Source organism: Podarcis erhardii (genome assembly GCF_964252035.2).
Source record: "Podarcis erhardii genome assembly, chromosome: 3".
NCBI classification, from domain to species: domain Eukaryota; kingdom Metazoa; phylum Chordata; class Lepidosauria; order Squamata; family Lacertidae; genus Podarcis; species Podarcis erhardii.
The window spans coordinates 5,600,285-5,617,297 of record NC_138507.1 but is presented as its reverse complement, the minus strand read 5'-3'; the positions used below and the strand labels follow the sequence as shown (position 1 = coordinate 5,617,297).

The 17,013-nt window shown below is 41.0% G+C and overlaps 1 protein-coding gene across 4 annotated transcripts in view; it reads right to left on the bottom strand.

The window, feature by feature from the left end:
- AFTPH (aftiphilin) overlaps nucleotides 1-17,013 on the bottom strand; it is a 40,817-nt gene that overhangs the window by 18,623 nt on the left and 5,181 nt on the right. For all 4 annotated transcript variants that reach the window (XM_081855498.1, XM_081855500.1, XM_081855497.1 and 1 more), the window contains exons 2-5: nucleotides 9,148-10,876; nucleotides 1,914-2,062; nucleotides 1,239-1,365; nucleotides 670-726 (exon numbers count right to left, since the gene is read on the bottom strand). In XM_081855498.1, the coding sequence (XP_081711624.1) occupies nucleotides 670-726; nucleotides 1,239-1,365; nucleotides 1,914-2,062; nucleotides 9,148-10,845 (2,031 nt within the window). In that variant the 5' untranslated portion in view covers nucleotides 10,846-10,876. The remainder of the gene's footprint in view (nucleotides 1-669; nucleotides 727-1,238; nucleotides 1,366-1,913; nucleotides 2,063-9,147; nucleotides 10,877-17,013) is intronic.

Below are 17,013 nucleotides of genomic sequence, written 5' to 3'. Positions count from 1 at the left end.
GGATAAAAACTAATAATTAAAAGATGATTATACCATACATAACTTAAAAAGATTAAAAAAAGGACAAATGGTTGAAAGCGACTACAGTGGTGCCTCGCAAGACGAAAAGAATCCGTTCCGCGATTCTCTTTGTCTAGTGGTTTTTTCGTCTTGCGAAGCAAGCCCATTGACGGCTTAGCGGCTTTTAGCAGCTTAGCGGATCAGCTGATAAGCGGTTTAGCGGCTTAGAAAAAGGGGGGGGGAAGGAAAAAAAACTGCAGGAACTCGCAAGACATTTTCGTCTTGTGAAGCAAGCCCATAGGGAAATTCGTTTTGCGAAGCACCTCCAAAACGGAAAACCCTTTCGTCTAGCGGGTTTTCCATCTTGCGAGGCGTTCGTCTTGCGGGGCACCACTGTATAAGGGAGGGAACATAAAGGAATTTTTTACTCATTTCTGCCCAGCCACAGTCAAAGTGTGTGATATTAGTGCCTCTAAATATAGTTTAACAAAATTAAGATCTATCTAGTTTGCTAAAATATTAAGTAACAACCAAAATACTTATCATTCTTTTTATGGACTATAAAACATGATGTAGGTATTATACCAAATCTACAATTACTTCTGACAAGAAAGTTTAGATAATTCTAGGCTTTCTAAGGAAACTGCCTAAAACAGTTAAAGAACTTACCAATCCTGCTGCATACATGGGCACTATAACAGGTTGCTTCTTGTTACCTGTAAAGAGCTAAGACAAAAGAAATTTCCATCTGATTAGACTGAAACATTTTATTTGTGAAGTCCACTTAGCCTCAAGACTCATTTTTGGGTCAATGGTTAGCTATTTTCATGCAGTATCTTTGGGCTGCAGTCAATGTCATGTGAGCTGTGTTCTACTCATGACATGAGACTATCCCTTCCTCATCTGCCCCCAGAATCCCACTCACCCCCCTCTGAAGAGTCCCTGACTATCTGATGCAGCATTTAGTATTAATTGCTGCTTGTCATGATTTTTAGACTTATTCTCAAATTTAGAAATGATTGTTTTAGCATAACTGCTACTATATAAAATTACATGGACAATTTGAAATTGTTTGTCATTTTTGTATGTCACACAAGAGTAACAGATTTTGGGCAACTGATAGAATAAATACATTTTAATATAAACAACAACATTCTTAGGAATAATATCGCACACTTATTTTGTGTACCAATAGAATGGAAGAAATTGTTGGTTAGTTGGCTTTGCGGATAACTCACGATGTTTCTTGTGTCGATTCCCAGAGAGCAGAGGAGTTTTTTGTTGCTGAGGGAGCCACCCCACTGATATTTCAATCCATATGCATCGTGGATATCCTGAAGCTCTGTCCACACATCTAGCAGTTCCCTACATAGTCAGTTATACATCAAGTGAAACAGTGAAGAGGAGGAAATGCTAAAACTCAGCAGCTTTAACCACTTCAATCTGCATCTTTAAATGACTGGCATATAACACTATAACCATTAAACACAAGCCCAAACACCAAACCTCTAGGGAGATAACAGTGGTATAAGGTTCTCAGAACAATTATTTTTCTAACTTATAATTAGAAAACGATGTCTGTAGCAAACAGAATGATGTCTACTTGGAATTCAACATATTAATAAATAATATAACTGTAAGTAATAAGCCACATCCTATTTAACTACCTCATTTGCACATCACTTAAAGTACAACAAAAACCCACCAAGTAGATTATTCTGTGGCAGCAAAAGCAGTCACTAAAAACTAACCACATTGAACTATGCTTTTTAAAAGAAAACAAAATGCAAGCAGTAACTAAAAATCCATTGATGTTTGCAGCCATTAGATGATTACTGCTATGCACCCTCAGAAAACATCACTGAAAGCTTGCATGCTTCTGTGTATGTATCACATTTAAAAATGGTCCATACCTTTGTGACAAGGTCTCCTCTGTCCTCCCAGGTTTATTACCCATTTCCAACAAGAGATTTAAAGGAGCAATCTCTTCTTCCATTTCAGAGACAGTTACAGGAGGAAAACAGGCTTCAAATATTCGTTCTAGACGACTTAGCAGCTTTGTCTGCATCAGAACAGACAAAACCAACTTGTTGAAAATTATGCAAATTACTGCTTTTAAAAGTCAGGGGAATATGAAATTACAAACTTTAGATATTATTTCCTAAGCACAGATCAAACACAGCAAGCAAGCAAATAAATAAATGGATATAGCTTTGGGAAATAACTAATCAGGGGGCCTCAATTCCACTCACAAGTACCCTACTGGTCTCTGGTGAGGGCAACAAGACAAACCCCCGTTTCTTTCTCCAGTCTGGAGGTGCAACTCATCTCTGGAATGAAGAATGAAGATTCCATTTTGGTGCTGTGAAGACCCTCCTGATGGGGTGGCAGCCCAGCACCAAAGCAACCTCTCCCTCTACATTTCAAGCTAGAGAGTCGTGCAAGTAAGTTCCCACACTTTGGAGAAGTTCCCTGCCCCCTTTCCCAACTCCCAAATCGGAGTTGAGAAGGGCACCGTCCTCTAACCTGGCGCAGGTATGAACTGCAAAGTCAAGGACAAGGAGACACACAGGATCCTGCCAAACACAAATTTCCGCTCAATGACTTTGGCCATTCAGGTTCTGTGGATGCCTGTGAGTGTTAACTACACTTTCAATTTCCACAGAATCAACTTGCACTAAAATTAGTTTATGAAGCTTGGATTTGGTTTTTTCCTAGATGGCTGTATTTGATGTTTTAATGTGTTGTAAACTGCTTTGAGATTTGTTCTATAAAATATAAAGCTGTATTGAAATAATAATAATAGAAATAACAACAACAACAATCTCAGCAGCCTTTGTGCTTTGCCTCTTTCCTGTTTTTACTTCTGCCTTAAATTGATTTCAGGAGAGTTGTTGGCCTCAACACTTCAGTCAGATATGGGGACATACAAACATCCTTTGCTCATGAAATCATGTTATGTCTGTGGGGAGAGGTTAAAGATGAAAATGCATTGAGTTTCAAAGAGAAAAATCATATCAATATCTTTAGAACTTTAACCACTTAATTGGAAATACAATGCCACAAAGTTACCCCTTTAAAGATTCCACATTAAGATTTTTATTTTGCTTTTAAGAATCCCATCTAGCTTTTGTGTCAAAGCAGCAAACTTAAACATGCACTGTGCAAAGGCCAAATTTTCATAGATGATCACACTGTGCACTGAATAAGCATAACAGAAAGCAATCACAAGTTAACTGTTCTGCATGCTTTACACTACAGTAACTATTGGGTAAAGAACAACTATGTATGCCTGAGATAAAGCCGCTGGCATGCTCTATGAGGCACTGCATTTTGCTCAGAACATTGATGCCATACAGTCACCATGTCAACACTGACTTTCATCAGTTCTCTCAGTGACGATCACAGTTCCTATTTGAACACTACTGTCTATAGTAGTATATAAACAGCATTTCACACTGCTTGAAAGCATCACGTCTCAGCAGCCCTTCAGTAACTTCAGTGTCCCAATACAATATGGGATAGCCACATGAAGTTGGACTCTCAGATTTGACAGCAGCTGATCAATTGCTTTGAAAGAAGAAAAATAAAATTGGGTCACCCCTGCCCCCAAATTGCTGACCAGAACCATTAAAGAGGGCTGTGATGACTCACTGATGAGCAGATATGCATCTACTCATATCCTTCGGGGGAGAAGCATGCCTGCAACCCGTTGCTGTTAAGCAAGGCCAGCCCATACCAAGGCATCTTTGTGGTATGTTGGTGTGGTATGTTGGTGGGGGAGTGATCAACCTGACCGTTCAGGGTCTACACGCAGAGAACAGCTTTAGGTTGCTGAAGGGTCATGGCCTGCAAGTGCAAATTGGTTGCAGGTTTCAGTGCTTTTGCCCTGTCAGAATGCTCCAGTGAGGAGCACTGTCATCTTTCTTCATGCCACTGCTGTCTGCCAGCCACTTACTTTTTTAAAGGAAGGCTGGGGCGGAAAGGAGTGGGGAGGCCTTCCCCGCATGCTCAGGATGCTGTTGCTGCCAGCCAGGCGCAGCTGGTGGCAGGAGCTTCTTTTGCCCCTTTTCTGACAGGGCTGGGTTTTTTCCTCAAGCAATGTGTGTTTGTGATTGAGAACAGTACGTATGCACAATTGTTGGTGAGATACATATTGGTGGTGCGTGTGTGCATGTGAAAGAAAGGGATGTGTATGTATGTGAGTGTGGTGGGGACAAGAGATGCACTTGGGCAGAGGAGAGGTTTGTGTGGTGTGGGGGGTATGTATGCACATGGGCAGAGAGGGAGGCATATACTGTATGTGCTTCTGTGTATGTGATGTTGTCAGGGGCTCAGGAGCAGAGGCACAGGGGAGAGAGGAAATGGAGAGCGAAGGGGAAGAATCTGAGGGCAGCGTAGGGGAGTATGACAGTGGCACGAGAGATTCCATGAGCTTCTCCAGCGAATCAGAAGATTCCCAGAGGGGGGCGCCGAGGGCCAGGGCAAGGGGGGTCCCAGGGGGGATTCACCAGAAGCAAGGGGCCAGCGAGGACTCCCAAAGCAGCAGCGGGAGATCAGGACCAGCTCCCCCACCAGAGCGTAGTGGGGGGGAAGAGTCCCATGTATCAGGGCCAGTGTCTCCTCCAGCAGGGAGAGAAGATGAGTCAGGGCTGACCACGCCTCTATCAGAGAGTGAGGGAACGGAGGGGAAGTCAGGTTCAGCTAGCCTCCCTGAAGGGGGAAGCAGTGACAGGAGCAGTGTAACGGTCAGGAGAAAGGTTGCCGGCTGGGCGCGCGCGCCAAGTTCGAATGTACAGGCGCGCGGGACAGCAGAAAACCCGGATTGGGAACCAGGTCCTAAAGCCCGCCGGAGGCAGGGGGAAGACTCAGGGGACTTAGCATCAGAAGAGTCTAGAAAGGGCAAGACCCCAGCGGACAAGCGGACCCAGAGGAGGAAAGAGGAAAGGAAGAGGTGGAGCAAGGCTAGAGTCTTAAACTGGTGTCTGGGGGGAGGAGCTTCAGACGGAGCTTCAGCGGTCTAGAGTTTGAGACGTAGAGCTGCGCGCCGCGGCTTTGAAATCGAAACTGAACTTCAATAAAGACTTTTGTATATAACTACGAACTGGCGTTGGTCCTTTGTGAGCTGGGACCTCGGGCAGCTCTGACAGATGTATATATAGAAACATATGAAAGAGGGGGGTATGTGTGTCTGTTGTCTGTATGCATATGGGGAGTGCATGTGTGTGCTCTATTTGCATGCAAGAATAATGTGGCCAGCTTTTATATTTTCCTAGTACAAGGGAATGCTTCCCATTATTAGAAAGTAGCAGAAAGAAGTGTGGGTGTCTGTATAGAAAATTTATATTGTTTGAGCTCTACAATGAGGAACAGCAGGACATAGTTGACCTCCCACAGTAAGCATGAGGTGGGTTTGGATTTTTGCAGCAAGGGCGAAGCAGCAGCAATTACTGCTCTCTCTAATTTTGTCTTATGCCTCACCACCTTGGTTTTAATTCTTAAAAACTCCAAGTATAAAACAACACCTGTAAAATAAACACTTTTTATGTATTTTAATTTTTTATTAACTTTTAAAAATTAAACCCCTTAAATAAAAAGTTAATTGCAAATTCAAGGGGGATGGGGCACAGGATGGAGGAGGATGGGGAGCAATTTTAAAATTGACTACGATATGAGGAGTTCTGGAAGCCCAAAATTCAGGAGACAATAAAGCAATGGGTCATCATACTGAGTAAATTTGGACATGTGGGCCACTGTACCAAAAAGGTTGGGAACCTCTGGCATAATGGGTACTTTGACTTGACTTACTGGCAAGCTGTATACAGGACTTTCTTAATTTCTGTGTGCGTTAAATGAACTGTAAACTGTTGGTAATTAATTATGTAGTGTTATGTTGCAGTGATACTGTATATCTTATTATGTATTATTATTATTGTATTACTGCATTAAGACTTTAATTTTTGTGTGAACTGTTTGTAGGACAGATTTACTTCTGGAAAATGTGGTATAAAAATAAATTGACAATGATAAATGGGACTTATTTTATTGATTAGTACTAAATGGCATAGAACTATACCCACAGTACTCAGTTACCATATTTTTCGCTCCTAAGGCGCACCGGACAATAAGGCACACCTAGTTTTTAGGGGGGGAAATCAAGAAAAAAAATCCCCCCCAGCCCCAAAAAGCAAAGAAGCCAAGGCAGCTGCCTTGGCTTGGTTTTTAGCCCCCAGAATAGGTCTGGGAGTGCTCCCGGAGCTTGTGGGGCCGGGGGAAGCCCGAGCTTCCCCCGACCCCAGAACCAGTCCGGGAGTGGCAGCAAGGTTGGAATGGGTTCCTTCTCTTTTTAGCATCAAATGCTCTGAGAATTTTGTGATAGCACAGAATTTTTCTGTGTTTCTACTTCCTGGTTAGTCATAATGACGCTGGCTAAAAACATACTGTTTTCCTGCCATGGGTTGCTTTTGATCAGGGGAACAGCTACCAGCAAAGAAGCTGATAAATATGATACAGAGTTAAACATTTCTCTCAGATTAGCATTACTCAATCATTATAATTATGGTTCCAGCATAAAACTCCATTTATATAAGTGAATATAAAAAATATAAAGAAGCTATCTATCTTTTGCCTAAAAGTACAGTGGTGCCTCGCAAGACGAAAAGAATCCGTTCCGCGATTCTCTTCGTCTAGCGGTTTTTTCGTCTTGCGAAGCAAGCCCATTGACGGCTTAGCGGATTAGCGTTATTAGCAGCTTAGCGGCTTTTAGGCTTAGCGGATAAGCAGATAAGCGGCTTAGCAGCTTAGAAAAAGGGGGGGGGAGGAAAAAAAAGTCGGAAAAACTCGCAAGACATTTTCGTCTTGCGAAGCAAGCCCATAGGAAATTCGTTTTGCGAAGCGCCTCCAAAACGGAAAACCCTTTCGTCTAGCGGGTTTTTCATCTTGCGAGGCATTCGTCTTGCGGGGCACCACTGTAAGTAACTCTCTTGCACTGAAGTCTTCAAACTTGGATCCCCAGATGTTGTTGGACTATAATCCCCATCACCCCAGTCAGCTTAGCAAATTGTCATTTTTCTTATCTAAACAACTTCAGATATTTCTGAAAGCAGCATATAGATGTTTTAATAAGTAAAAATAAATTACATTCATCATTTGGATTAATTTAAATCTAATTGAATGGTAAACATTTCAGACTTCATGCATCCACTATCCATTGACCTATTTGTCAGGATAACCAAACAGAAGGCCTACTGTATTTTTAACACTATTGATCAAAAACTGAGGTTTTAATTTAAAATTGCTCTGATGCCTTTGCAAGGAGGAATTTAAAACCAATGATATGAAGAGGTGGCCAGCCAGCTGTAGTGAAATATGATCTGGTCTCAAATGCCAATTCACAGATTTGGTTGAAATCATATCATGTATATCTGTTGGCTCCCTGCCAACATTCAGAGTCATATTCAGCTGGATGAAACTTTCTACTCATTGCCAGCAACTTCTGCTTATTATTATTAATTAAATTTATATACCATCCTACATCCAAGGATCACAGGGCAGTTTACAGTATTTTTATTAAAAAAACTTAGCATAATAAGAAACAAAACAGTAACTCCTGGCCCTCCCACAACAGTTAAACACCAAAGATTGTTTAATTAGCCAAAGCTCTGGGTGAAAAGTAATGTTTTCACATGGAGCCTAAGGGTATGTAATGAAGAAGTTGGTGAGCCTCCTTGGGGGAGAGCATTCTGCAAATAGGGAGTCATTACAGAAAAGGCCCATTTTCATGTTGTCACCCTCTGGAACTCTTGGGGAGGGAACACACCAAGAAGGGCTTCAGATGATGATTGCAGGATCTGGGTTAGCTCATATGGGGAGATGAACTCCTTTAGGTATTGAGCTGTTTAAGGCTTTATATATCAAAACCTTCATGCTACATATAGCAGCAGAAATACTCAACTGGTGAGCAAGGAGACCTCAGTGATTTCTGCAGCTACCATGAGGGTGTGTGTGTGACAGAATTGGTTTTAAACAGTCTTTCATTTCTGAAACATGACTTTCAGCTATATAAATTATGTACAAAGGTGCCTATATTACTATGCTAATGGAACACATGAAAATTGAAATTCCCATTAAAACGGCTTGGATCCAAAATCTGCATCCTGCTAGCAGAAAGCCTCTTCTACTACTGGTTTCTGAGAGAAAAGTGACCCTAAATCCAAGCTTTCGTGGAAAACTTTGCACTTGTAGCCAGCATGTTTCCTATTCACAATGTCTCTTGAGTTTAACACAACCTTAATCCAATTTCCTCTTCAGATTCAGTTCTATAGCTTGCTTCTACCTTGAATGGCTCTCATGTAGACGCTTGATTAAACTTTAAGCTGCATAACCTCTATCTGCTATGCTTTCAAAACTTGGCTAGTTTTTAAAATGAAAGAGCATCCTTATCTGTATATGACAAAAAAGTAAATCACAAATTATCAAATGTTCTTCCATCAAATGAGGAGGATTGTCTGGTTACAGAGCAGTTGGAACTGCAAGAAGCTTTGTATGTGTGTGCTGAACCAACAGCACAGAAAGTCCAACTGGGCTGAAACTGTCTTTGCCACCCAAAATTCTAATTATTTAATGCAGACAACAGGACCACAAAGATTTATCACCTGTGCTACATGTGTTCCCAAGTATACCTAAAATAAGTGTTCTTGGAAAATGACAGCAGTGGTGCAATCTGGGAGTAAACCAACTCAACATAGTAGTTATGATTCAAAGTGGACCCGCTAGGTTTCCCACACCAGCCGCTCTCCTTCTGCTGGACTTTATGCTCCACCCCTGGAGCTGCTTCTGAGGTTGTGGGGTTCACTAGAGTTAATGCAGAAAATAGCTTTTCTGCTTAAGAGGCATTTGTTGCCCTGTGAGGAATTGCAGCTGGAAAGGAAACGGGCAGCATCCCCCTGCTCAATGCATGTGCATGCTGAGGAAATTTCAAAGAGCCTCAAGCTTAAATGGAATTTTGCTGGAAGGACTAACGCCCACATAAACATGCATAGTATTGGAATGCAAAAGTAAGAGGTGAAATGAAGTGTGTGCATTTTACATAATAAAGCGAATTGTAAAAGCAAACCATAAGCATCAGTAGCAAAGTGTGGTAGTTACCCGAGCTGAAGCCGGCAAGTCCTGCAACTTCCCACTACTGGTTCCATGCAAAGATGCTACAGAAACACTGTTAGGTGTATGAGTCACTGAATCTTCATCATCAAAAGTTGTGCCTGTCCTATCTGATGGCCACACATCTTTTATGGGATGAGGTTCCACCACCTGCTCATCTTCAAAAGCAGCCCACAAGCAGCTCTCTTTTTGCTCAGCCTCAAAAGCATTCCACTCTGTAGCTTGGTTACAACCAGCAGAACTGAAGGCTGAAAACTCATCAGAGTCTGGAAACCTTTTTACCCCTAAGCCAAAGTCTCCAAACTCACTGTCATTTCCATTTTCCAATTCTGCAAGAGGCTGGACTGTCATGCTAGAACCAGCATCATCTGTGCAACATTCATCCTTGTTTGAAATCTCTTTTGATTGAGGAGTTCCCTTTGATGATCGCTGATGAACATCACTTCTATCTGTGAAGTCACCACATGCATTACTTCTTTTACTGATGTCTTCAGAAGGGTTTTGAAAGTGTTCTTGGCTGGCAGAAACTTGAGTAAAAGCAAGGGATCCATTGCTGACTGTGCCAAAGTCACCAAAATCATCTTCATTTAAACCACTGCATGACGCATGCTCAATGTCATTTTCACCATTCTTAACTATTTCAGAATCACATATGTTCTCTTCTGTAGGATGAGAGCCAAGACTTTGAACTCCACCTACATTAAGGCTTAATGTATCTGCATTATCATTGGTCCTTAAAAAGGTATGTTCTTTACTTTTTCCAGTGTCACACTCCTCTCTTCCTCCAATACTTTCAGTTGTGCCTACTGAATTCACAGTTGTGTGTATGGAAGAAATAAAGGCATTGTGTTCTAGTGATGTGCAGTCCTCTTTAGCCTTGAAGTCTTCATTGTTCGCTAAATTAATTTTTGAAATGCAAATCTGTCCATATTCACAGCTTCGATCTGAAGTTGCTTTCTTCATAGATTCCCCCTCACCATTTATAATATTGCTTTCCTGTACACAAAACACTTCTTTTTCACTAGAATTTGTGCATATTTTATTTCCTGTTTCATCAACCAGGCTTGTTTGTTTATTTGAGAACGTGGCAAAGTCTGCAAAATCCTCTGCTGTGGTGGGTATAGACACCAAACTTAATTCAGAGCTATTAGTGCTAATTATTTTTAATCCCTTTGAGTCACTGATACCATCTGTATCTTCAGCTTCCTGAGAATTTGCCGTGTCCAGTGCTGCAAACCCATTTGTTAGAACTTCTGGACATGGCTGTTTCTCACCATTACAGCTGTCTACTTGGTGGTCCTGACTTGGAACTTTCATATCAGTCCTAATAATTTCAGAGTATGATGACTCTAATTTTCCAGTTCTCTTAACTTCTTCTGCATAAATATCATCAAGTGAAGTACCCAAACTTCTACACTCACATTTTTCTTTGTTACTATCAAGAGGAAACTCTTTAACAGTAGTAAAAGCTATAATGCCATCTACACTGCCTGAGTAATCAGAGTTACATGAAGGTTTATGTTCTTCCTTTGAACTGGAGTAATCTGATGCAAAGTCAAAGGCTCCAGTACTTCCAGCATCGGAAAACCCACCAAAATCACCAAACTCATCTTCATCCTCCTCCTCTGCTCCATTATCTAGTGGTGGTGGTGATGAAGAATACATTCGGATGATATCTGGTTCCATGGTTCAGTCTTTTATGAAGGTTACTTTGCACCTACAAGAAAAAAGGGGGAAATTACTTCAACATGCTGAGTTCAAAATGCTGTCAACTATAACATAAGAGAAACCTGGAAACAATTTACTGTATTTTACAATATGCAATAAACACTTCACTTTAATTGTTCATCTTAACATCCAGTCTGAAGATGCTATTAAAAGAACACGCCTCTGCCCCAAATTTCATAGAATCATAGAGTTGGAAGAGACCACATGGGCCATCGAGTCCAACCCCCTGCCAATTTCTTATTGATGAACCACAAATTCCATTGGTATGCGACTTGCCCTAACTACATGGGACATAATTTATCAATTCACAGATAAGCTATCTACAATAGGTTTCATTCAGTTATTTTATTTATAATATTCAAAGACTTATGATACTACAAGTGGGTCAAAGTGTTGCAGTATATTCCTGGTGTGTGCTGAATCCGTGGCTGAGAGGGTTGGGGAGAAACATAAGTTAACCAAAAATACACACTTGGGTCTTACTTCATGTGCCAAATGTTTGAAGACTAAAAATTGCAACCGTTCTGCATGCAAGTTAATGGCACTTGCGGCTTCTGCATACAACTATAACCGAGTGCTTGTTTTGATCTGGGAGGAAGCCTAAGGGGACAATTTAAGATCTTTGCTGCAACCCAAGAGATAAGGGGTATTTTTGGTAGCCTCACCATCTGATCAGCAGTATTACAGTGGACTACTACTGATCGCCGAGGAATTGATGCTTTTGAATTATGGTGCTGGAGGAGACTCTTGAGAGTCCCATGGACTGCAAGAAGATCAAACCTACCCATTCTTAAGGAAATTAGCCCTGAGTGCTCACTGGAAGGACAGATCCTGAAGCTGAGGCTTCAATACTTTGGCCACCTCATGAGAAGAGAAGACTCCCTGGAAAAGACCCAGATGTTGGGAAAGATTGAGGGCACAAGGAGAAGGGGACAACAGAGGACGAGATGGTTGGACAATGTTCTCGAAGCTAACATGAGTTTGCCCAAACTGTGGGAGGCAGTGGAAGACAGGAGTGTCTGGCGTGCTCTGTTCCATGGGGTCACGAAGTCGGACACGACTAAACAACAACTACTACTACAAGCTATTATCTCTCAGTACAGCCCTCCATCCTGCAACAGGGGTATAACAATCAAGTGTACTGCAAGTTGTTGTATACTAGTATCTCAGCCCAACCTGCAACGACAGATAAAATTAAAGCTACAGCAGCTCCAAAGTGTTATCCACTATTAGCTTCAGTTCAACCTTTACTGTGCAAAGATAATGTATTGCCACTACCTTCCTTGTACACATGGGTGGTAGTGCTTTGCCTATAATGGCAGGCACGCTCCTGCTGAAGCTGGAAAAAGTCAAGATACATGTAACAGAAGCCCAGATTGTTTTTACTATTGCTGGAGCAGCACACATGGCTCGTACAGAAATAATGTTGAAGTACATGGTGTTAAAAATGAGAATTTTGTAAGAAAGTAAACAAGGCTGCCATATTGTTTTGCCCTAACCTGTTAAAGCAGAAGTTACTTAATTTTTATATTACAGTATTCACATATCTGTTTCCTAACATTCCATCCTCCTCTCCCAGGTTCTTGTCAATGACTGTGTTTGCAAGTTAATAATAAGCCAGACCTTCTGGAGGATACCACAGCTGAAGCCCTTCCTTAGAAGTGTGCACTGACAATAATAGATCTGTGGTGTTAGTTTTGACTATGAAGCCTAAAAGGTTTAGGCCCTATATACAGTCATACCTCGGGTTGAATATGGAGCGTGTAACTTCTGGGTTTCGCCGCTTGTGCAGACGTGCCGTCGCTAGTTACGTTTACCTCTAGATGCGAACGGGGCTCCAGAACGGACCCCGTTCGGAACTAGAGGTACCACTGTATAAACAAAAGCAACTCATTCCCCGTGTCCTTCTTACTTAATAAGGTTACTATAACAGCAGTAAAAAAAAATTGGTATACCTCATTCAGATAATGAAAACATGTAGAGCAAGAGTTCTCCCTTCTCCTGCCAATTATGACAATTAGTGCAATATGTTGTCTGTACAAAGGATTTCTAGTGAGTATGCACCACATTTCATTTCAAAGCATTTTATATACTTTCAATACTAGAGCCAATCCCTTGACAAATAAAATGTATACAAAGGACAAAGAAAAACTGTTTAAAATTCAAACCACCCTACCCAGTTCTTTCTGCAAGTCACAATGACCCAGAACTCCTGAATGTTATAATTTTGTGTTCTCCTCAGAAATGCTTTGCAACACTAGAGTTCTCTTGGAATTCACTGAGTTATGCTATTTAAACATGGTTAACTTGACTCTCTAGCTCCAAATATATTAATGTTAATCAAAGCTTCTTATTATTAATGATTTCATCCAATAATAATTCAACGTGCAGAAAATTTCATATACTAAGTCAGCAAAAGATGCATCTATATAATAGAGCTAAAGCAAACTCACAGCTTAAGTAAACCCCACATCTTTTTCTACTTGTTCAAATGTTTTCCTTACAGGAGTTATGTAATAAGCATTACAATTACTCATAACAACAAAAGTGCCTGTCTTTGAAGTGAAAGCTACTTGTAAACAAGTTTACTCATATGCCTTCAAAAGCCAAGAGCTAAACATGATCACAAGTGAAATTCTTCTCCCATCCCACTTCATCCCTACCCTCATCCCAATACTATAATAGACTTCTTGGATTTTGAAATACACTTCTTTTTATATAATAATTTTTATTGGTTTTTACATTTTTTCAAACACACCAACATTATTATGCAAAACCATAAATATTTGGCTATATAAGCCTGAGACTCCCTCCCCCCTCCACGGGAATGGTTTTCAAACTTATTTTCTAATCCTGCATTTAATTGTATTTTATTATTATTAAATCTACTTTTATTTTAAAAATTAAACCAAACCTAATAATAAATGATAATTTATCCTTACAAAACTTCTTGTAACCCTACTAACAATGTCAATTGTTGACAGCTGTCTTTCAAATACAACATAAATTTATTCCAGTCTTTCAGGAAAGTCTGGTCCTGCTGGTTCTGAATTTTCCCAGTCAATTTTGCCAATTTGGCATAGTCTCATAATTTCATCTGCCACTCTTCTTTGGTTGGTAATTCTTCTTGCTTCCATCCTTGGGCTAATAGTATTCTCACTGCAGTTGTTGCATATAAAAACAATGTTTTATCCTGCTTACAAATTTCTCTTCCTATGATACCTCATAGAAAGGCTTCCTTTTTTTGTAAATGTATATTTCAACATTTTTTAAAGTTCATTATATATCATTTCCCAAAACGCCTTTACTTTCTTACAAACATATGATAAAAGGTACCTTCTTTTTCTTTACATTTCCAACATTATTTGTTCTATACATTTTTGCTAATTTTACTGGCATTATATACCATGTGTACATCATTTTCATTACATTTTCTTTAAGCGAACTCAGGCCGTAAAATTTATTCCCTCTTTCCATAATCTTACCCAATCTCCTAACTGTATATTATAACCAATATCTTTTGCACAATGAATCATAACAGATTTAACCTCTTCATCTTTTACATGCCAATCCAGAAGTACCGTATTTTTCGCCCTATAGGACGCACTTTTTCTCCTCCAAAAATGAAGGAGGTATTCGCCCTATGGGGCGAATGCAGGCTTTCGCTGAAGCCTGGAGAGCGAGAGACGTCGGTGCGCACTGACCCCTCTCGCTCTCCACGCTTCAGGAAGCTATCCGCAAGCCTTGTGCGCCCGGCGGGAGGTCCTGCTGGGCGCACGAGGCTTGGGGCGGCAGCCTGCAGCACGGGGCATCCTCCGGAGGACGCTCCGTGCTTCGGGGAGGTGTGCGCAAGCCTTGCACGCCAGCGGGAGGTCCCGCTGGGCGCATGAGGCTTGGGGCGGCAGCCTACAGCCAGAAGCACAGGGCGTCCTCCGGAGGATGCCCCGTGCTTTGGGCAGGTGTCCGCAAGCCTTGCACGCCCGGCGGGATGTCCTGCTGGGCGCGCAAGGCTTGGGGCGGCAGCCTGTTCTGGGGGCTGGGGTCGGGGGAAGCTTTGGGGGGGGGGAGAAAATAAATTTTTAAAATTCATTTCCCCCCCCCCCCAAAAAAACGAGGTGCGTCCCATGGGCCAGTGCGCCTTATAGGGCGAAAAATATGGTAGCTTATACATCTTTGACAATACTTTTACTTTATTACTCAATAAATCTAATTCAAACCTGGATATTGTATATTCAAATCCATTTTTCTTTTCGTCCTCTCTAAACATTTCATTTATTTGACGATAATGCAACCAATCATTTACCAATTTTTTTATTTCCTCATATGGTCTTAATTTCCACTGATTATCTCTTTCAATCAGCAAATCACCATAAGTGGCCCAGTTCCCCCTCCCCCATATTTAACTTTTTTACAGTTGTAGCCTCTAACGGGGACAGCCACCATGGTGTTTTGCATTCTAATAAATTCTTATATCTATTCCACACCTCATATAGTGATTTTTGAATTGTGTGGTTCAGAATTGGAATACACCTCTAGCACACATATAAGCCTGCTTATATGACCCACTTGAATCAACAGGTCAAGTTATAAATTTAATTTGCTTACTATATTTTTATATTTCTACTTATAAAGTACTGGGAGCTGCCAGGTTCAGAACCTTAGTGTATGAGCAGCAAGCTTCCACTCTGAAAGCCGCTCACACTCTCAAAGACATAGAATCATAGGCTTGTAGACTGCAAGGGTCTTCTGGTCCAGCCCCCTGCCAAGCAAGGATCTTTTGCCCAACATGGGGCTTGAAATCACGACCCAATGAGAACCTGTTCGGACAACTATAGAAACATAAATTTGAGCACAACTACATCTTCAGTGTTTTTAAAGAAAATATATTAAATGTTTCTACTTAGGGGAAGGGCGGGAAGTTAGAATAGGAGAAGCAGCTGTTGCTATGGTTTAAGGGTTGAACTAAACCAGGTTTCTGGCAGCTTCACATTTTTCTTCCTAATGAAAGGTAATGGAATTTGTCCTTGACTATTCAACCTCTAAATTGTTGCTCGGGCATATTTATTTATTTAGCCATTTCACATGAAAACTGCACATAAATACCAGAAACAATCCTTATCTCTCTAAAGTATTAAAATGTTTTTCTTCTGAACAGCTCTCATTTCTTCACACTCAATAATAAATGGAAATAGCTACTGCAAGGAAATTTCACTGTGCAAATCCATTCAGAACAGCTCAAAGGCATATAACACAAAGGTATCCTTGATTTAAAAGTCGCTTTCCATATGCAATACATATTACTTCTTGATTTAAACATTAATTTGCTTTATTTCCCTATACCAGATAAACATTATATTTCACAAATATTTCATAAAAACTTAAATAGAAGTATTTTGCTGTGCTCATCCTAGTATTTTTGCATAAAATACTACCACAATCAAGATCATGGGAGCAAGTGCAAGGGGCTTCCCCTCTTCAGTCCCCTGTGTTAAAAACTCAGGTATATAAGCTAGGCACATAATGGCACCTTGAATCTAGGTTGTGGTCACCAAATCAGAATGTCTATTTGCCAGGACTAAATAACTCTTGGGGTCCCTTCCAACATTACAATTCTATGTTCTATGATCTCAACTACATTGCTTGACTATAGAAATATAGAGATACAGTGGTGCCTCGCAAGACGAAATTAATCCGTTCCACGAGTCTCTCCGTCTAGCGGTTTTTTCATCTTGCGAAGCATCCCTATTAGCGGCTTAGAAAAAGGGGGGGGGGAGAAAAAAAAACGCAGGAACTCGCAAGACATTTCCCGTAGGGAAATTCGTTTTGCGAAGCGCCTCCAAAACGGAAAACCCTTTCGTCTAGCGGGTTTTCCGTCTTGCGAGGCATTCGTCTTGCTGGGCACCACTGTATATTGCTCTTACAATAATTCACTTGTTCCTGTATGCAGGGAGAAACACACACGGTGGAAATGGAAATAGTATTAACTATCGAGTAAGGCGGAGGTTTTTGAACTGTGATTGCCAACTGGGTACCCAGAAATCTCCAATTTCACAACTGGATTCATGCCAGTAGTAAAACACCCCTGGCTAATTTCAAACACTGTCAGCCCCCCCCCCCTTCTAAATC